Source organism: Embiotoca jacksoni, unplaced genomic scaffold (genome assembly GCF_022577435.1).
Source record: "Embiotoca jacksoni isolate LCO1_2020_lvr unplaced genomic scaffold, fEmbJac1.0.p SCAF_1, whole genome shotgun sequence".
Taxonomy (NCBI): Eukaryota; Metazoa; Chordata; class Actinopteri; family Embiotocidae; genus Embiotoca; species Embiotoca jacksoni.
Window position 1 is genome coordinate 8,244,248 of NW_027185229.1, and position 6,000 is coordinate 8,250,247.

At 40.4% G+C, this 6,000-nt stretch overlaps 1 protein-coding gene across 1 annotated transcript in view; it reads right to left on the reverse strand.

Annotated features, from left to right (window-relative positions):
• lrig1 (leucine-rich repeats and immunoglobulin-like domains 1) overlaps positions 1–4,719 on the reverse strand; it is a 35,003-nt gene extending 30,284 nt beyond the window's left edge. The window contains exon 1 of the mRNA XM_069147556.1: positions 3,646–4,719. Within this exon, the coding sequence (XP_069003657.1) occupies positions 3,646–3,848 (203 nt within the window). The 5' untranslated portion in view covers positions 3,849–4,719. The remainder of the gene's footprint in view (positions 1–3,645) is intronic.
• Between the last annotated feature and the right edge of the window lie 1,281 nt (positions 4,720–6,000).

The window sequence follows — 6,000 nt, forward strand, 5'->3', positions numbered from 1 at the left end:
TTTCTTTTTTTAAACCGAGTCAATCACACATCTTCCCTAAAACTCAGCCTGCTCTGCCAGGATGTGCTAACGTGTTTGTTTCTATGAATCCTCATCAAGGCCACTTTGTCACAGAGGACCATTAAAATGGGGGTCCTGAAGGGAGAATATTTTGACAACTGGAAAGCATTAGTGCTTTTTTTTTTTTCTCAACCAAGAGCTGTGGTCTTATTTGTGAGAGGATTGCTACTGATGGATGAACTGCAAGCCAACATCAGCCCTCTGGCCACCTATGTTCCCTGCACAAATACGCATCAGCTTTTGCACAATTATTCCAACAGAACTGCACTGAAGGTGACTGAAAAGAGTGCAACCTCAGAACAGGAGATAAGAGGGTATAATGAAGGTCTTATACTCCCTTAAGGACATAAATTATAATAGCTTGTAGTTTTTCTTGGTTGTAAAACTAAGTATTGAACACCTTCAAAGGAGTTACAGACTGATCAATATTACATCATGAGGCAAAGAAAAAAACATAAAGGTTATAGTGCTAAAGGTCTTTTTTTGTTTATGACATTATTTAGGCAACACAGAACCAATGGACCATTTTCACTTACTGTGTGTTGTGTGACTGAGTTCCCGCTCATGTGTCTCGCTCAATACATTGCTAAATCAGAGAAAGCCACCAGTTTTAAGCAAGAGGTTAGATCAGGGTTAAATTGCAAGAACTTCTCGGTAAAACAGCTTCTCCCCCTGTCATAGCAATAGGGTGAGGGTTAAATGCTGTTGATACCATTTGCTCTGCACCTCTCATACATGCTGGTGAAGGTATGATAACTCTCTGTAAGAACTATTTCCTTCTTTGAGACGCTGTATAACTGCAAGTCCTGAGGTTCATTACTGTAATCCCAATTTAAGAGCCTGTACGAAGATAATTACAACAGCTACATGACAGTGCAATCGCTCTTCACCCACACAAAAGGGTGGGAAATCTTCATTTACTTTTTGCTGGCTTTATCCTCTCTGCTTGAACTATCTCAATGTTATAGAGAGAAAACGCAGAGCACTTTTACAGTAAACTTTACAAAGCACACACATGTATGACTAACTGACGGGCTTCTTGTTGATGAGCAACTACAGTCACACATGCTTTGGTCATTTATTGCACAGTTAAATCCAACAGGTGTTTCTGTGATTTTCCTACAAGCAAAACATCTGCATTATGTAGAAGAAAGAGGGAGGAGAGCTGGACTAGGTGTCTTGTATTTTCTGACACCCTCCAATACTGTCCTTGCTACCACTATTCATACTGCTGCTGCTGCTGCTGCTCTCCGCCTGGGGTAAACATAACAGAGACAATTGATTCCACACTGATTTCACTTGGCTCGAGTGCCTGCAGGTGGACATGGACAAACACACTTTTTTTTAAACCAAGGACTGTGCACACTGACACTCTCAATCTCTCAAGTCTATCGAAAGGCTAACATTATTATTGTTGCACTGCAAGCAGAACCCTCGCTCGAACAACTTATCATTTGCAAAAGTACTAGTTTCCCTTTTGTTTCAACTTCTTGGACACAGGCAGCAATGAAAAACTAAAATAACTTTCAACCCACAACACAAAAAAAGTTCATCCACTCATGTGGACAGACTTGGCATAAGGCACTTCATAATGGGCCGCGAGTGAAATTGTCCATAGTTGTCTTTTTGAGTTTACAGTAATCATCTACTTATCTGGCTCCTTTACAGACCCCAGAGGAGGAACAGAGCTGGATCCTTTTGAGTTACCTGCCAACATAATGTGACTATCTCAAGTGGTGTGGAAATATGCAACCTAGGTGTTTTAAGAGATCATTCAAAGCTATAAAGCCATTCCCTTTGAAAACAACTAGATTGCGGGTCTTTAAATCTTGACCGATAAGGTTTGGATGAGATAAGACAGAAGTAGACTTGAAGCGACACAGGGCTCAACGCAGGACCATATCTTTACACAAACCGAAAGGTTTAGAGCAGCTGTTTCAGATGGGACATTTGTCCCACAACAGATGTCCATTGTCCATGAAGACAGGGGGAGCTGTGTGTGTCTGTGTCCGTGCATGATAAACAGCATCTGCACTTGATCTTGGCTAAGTGGTGCTTCAGGGCAACAAGGCTACCCGGGTACAAACGCCCTTATTCATGTTTTTGGAAGACTTTTTAAAATGTTGCATTCCTAACTTCACAGGGAAAGACAAACTGCCTCACATAGAAACCTGGGAGCCAGAGGAGACGCTGGGCCTTTGCTCTTTAACCCCTAGTTCACAGCAACGCACACAAACAGATGCTGAATAATGTGTAACAAGATGGACTAATTGTCACTGAGGATTAGCAAATGGCACTGCATAGCAGTTACAATATACTGCAGCAAGAGACAAAATGTTGATTGGGAGAACAACATGAGGGTTGTGTTGTCTGAAAGTAAATTGTGTCATTCAGCTTAAAAAGAGCTGAAGTTCCTAATCGTTGGAGGATGTTTAATAAAAATGCCCCAAATTGGCTAATTTCCTAAATGAGCTGGCAGACAGGGTCTCAACTGTTGTCGGTCTTTCCCTGGAGAACCAAATCATTTACAAGAAATTAAATTTGTATTTGTATTAAATTTAGCAACACAGAGAGAGAAATGAAAGATAATACTTATCAGGTTTATTTTTTATGACATGTTTGGGTCTCTCTGTTTACTCACCCTGAGGGGACAGTTTGATCATCCTAGAACTAGTAATGATAGCTACATTAGAGTGCACATGTGTGGTATTCATGTGTCAATAAGTATGGAAGATATCAGACTCCACTGACTGAAAAGGGTGATGATAAGTCTTAGCCTCCAAATATTTGTTTGTTTATGTATTTTTTGCTGATAGTAATTAGCTTCTAAAGGACAGTCATTTAAAATTAAAAAATATGTTATAGAAAACAAATCACTGCATTTATTGGAGGTGATTCAAATCTCACCCCCCACCTCCAAAAAAATGACATAAAATTGGAATATTTGTACTTAAATGTTAATGCATGTAATTACATCCCTGCATTTATAAAACACCTGTTAATCTGCTGTATATCAAGCCTTACTAAATATGCAAAACCCTACCATCCCAGATTTGGCCCGATGTCAAACTCCAATGAGCTTTCATTTAGCCAGGGTTGCCATGTTGTGGAAGATAATTCATTCATTAATTGCATAAACAGTCCTAATCAGGTTGCTGTCTGGGGACTGCCTGAGCAGAAAGTGCTGCTGGATTTGTTTTTCCATTAGTTGTGCAGAGTCGGGTGCAGGGACCTTAATGGGGTAACAGGGTGTCCCAAGCAAAATGGGGAACAGTTTAGTTTTACTACTGAGGCTACTCAAACTTCGAGTTATGAAGAGGACATGACCACAGCCTGTGACAGCTGCTCTCACTCCCAGTTGATCGACAATTATGCAACTCAAATGAAAAATATAAAAATAGTCTGTGACGGGATTCCTGGGGAGAAAACCCTGTCAAAAGGGGGCCCTTGCTTAATGACAATTTATGTCCATCACGAAAAAGTTATATGTTGTTGTGCACTTTTTTCTTTTTTTTTTTTCTTTTTTCTACAAACATCCCGTTATGGTTCTGGTCAATAAATAGGCTTGCTGAGCGCTTTACTTACAAGGAAACAGTCCGGACTGGAAGGTCCAGAGGCGTCGCCGTCAGCTCCATATTGCTGCAGTCCACTGAATCTCCGCTGCAGGTACAGTTCTGGGCGCACGGCAACTCTAAACTCACTCCATAACTGGTCAACAGTTCGAGCGACAAAATTAAATAAAAAACACAAGGAGACACATATCCAAATCGTCCCAGGAACGCCGCCATTTTGTATCCAGTTTTAATAGCGCGGCCGCTGAGCTCTCGCCTGGTGCCCACAAAACTGGAATATCAGAGGAGCTTCGGAAAAACTGGAAGCTTTTGGCAGCACATTAATTGTCTTTGTGTAATACAGAGGCTAATTCAAACAACTGTGTTGTAGTTTTCCGTTTTCCGTCCCGACAACATTCATTTCTGACACACTCCAACTTTCTCCTGTGGTGTCCGACGCGGGCTGAGAAAAATCAAAGGGATTCACAGATTAACCAGCAGAACTCTTCTACAAACAACTTGTATGGTTGCCTCGAACTTAAATTTAAGTTTAGAGAATGTGTCCGTAAAAAGTTTGAAAAACTACTTTCTCGATAGGACCACTGCTTTTGGCGACATGTTTGAAAACATGCAACAGCAAAAAGTTAAAGGACACTGTGCCCGAGAGGCTGCTGGACGGAGAAAACAGCCGCGCAACTGTTTAAAACGTAGAAAAATGGCTTAGAGGACTTGTGACGTTGTTATAAACTGTCCACCACAAAGTTGTAACAAATAAGTGAGGACCCGCAGGAGTTGTGGCGAAAAGTCCAGCGTTGGTCTCTCAAGCTGAGCGCTGCATATCGTCCAAATCTGAGCAGCACTTTACACCGCAGCAGGCGAATACATCCAACTTTGACATACACACTCGGTCCCATCCAAAGCAGCTCAACCAACAGCTTATCAGGTGCAGTCTGTGGTCACAAAATCTTGTCGATCCGACTAATAGCAAACTAAAATCCCCCCTCCTTCCGATCGTGCACCACCACCATGAGTTTTCTCCTTTGCCGAGTTACTTTTCCTTTTTTTCTGGGTGATCGCTCCGTAGTCCCACGTTGGAAACACAACAGCATTTCCAGAGTCCTCCCATGGCTTGCTCCGATTGGCTGTTGCGATTTGACGGCCGGCTTCAAACCCAACCTCATTGGTCGTTACGGGTTCTCCCTGCCTCGCGGGGTTGCCGAGCCTTTGAGCGGCTGTCAGTCAGCGGCTGCTAGCCCCGCCCATGTTTCCCACCCCGGGGTGTGAAACCGCACCACCTCCTCTCACTCTCACTGCTTCTTAAAGACACAATCACCCAGATCGAGCCTTGTAATCGCATTATAACAAGCCATAATAGCATAATTGGTCTGAATACCCTAACAATTCCATTTAAAGTGTTTGTTGGTTCGAGATTTACATGTAAAAGAAAGAGTCAGAGAGAAAATAATAAACAGTAAGTTATGTGTTCTCATCCTCACCCAGGGCATGTGAAGGAGAAAGCATCAACACTATTAATACATGCATGAGCAAGTAAAGTGTTCACTTCAATTAACTGATTTTACCTTTACCCAAAATACACTGCAAACTGCAGCTAATAAACGTGGGTTATCTATAACATTCAATTACCACAATTTGGTCACAAACTGTACAGATTTCAAGATTCTGAAGAAGGTTCTTAGTTCACATGCTTTATCTTAAAGATTGTGTGTGGTGCATGTCAAAAGCCTGCTGCTGCTTAATATCTTGTCTTGATTTGAGCCTAAATTCTCCTCAGCAGCTCAAAATGCTGTGTTAAATGAGATCAAATCCAAAGTAAGTAAGTAAGTAAATAAACAAGTTCAGTTGACAATGTGCATTTATTGTGCATTGTTTGAGTTTGCATGAATATCTGTAATGGACAATAAGACCATTACAGGAAATGTTATTTATTTACAGTACTTTTCCTTTTAAAGAACTTATAAGAAACATATATTTGAGAGTTACCAGTTAACGATCATTTATACTTCAATTTCTATATTTCAGGCAAATACTTTTTGCCTGAAACAAAAAACAATTTTTTTTTTTTTTTTTAATATTTTTTGGCTACATTAATAAAACTCTTAAAGTACCAGAAGTACTTGTGCAGGATTTTCCATTTCAGAACAATATATGTCATATTACTGGATTGTAATTCTTGATTAATTCATTTTCCATTTCAGAACAATATATGTCATATTACTGGATTGTAATTCTTGATTAATTAATTTTCCATTTCAGAACAATATATGTCATATTACTGGATTGTAATTCTTGATTAATTCATTTGTAAGCGTTACTAATGTTGCACCTTTTCAAGATGGGGATCATTTTAGTTACTCTGTGTACTGCAGGG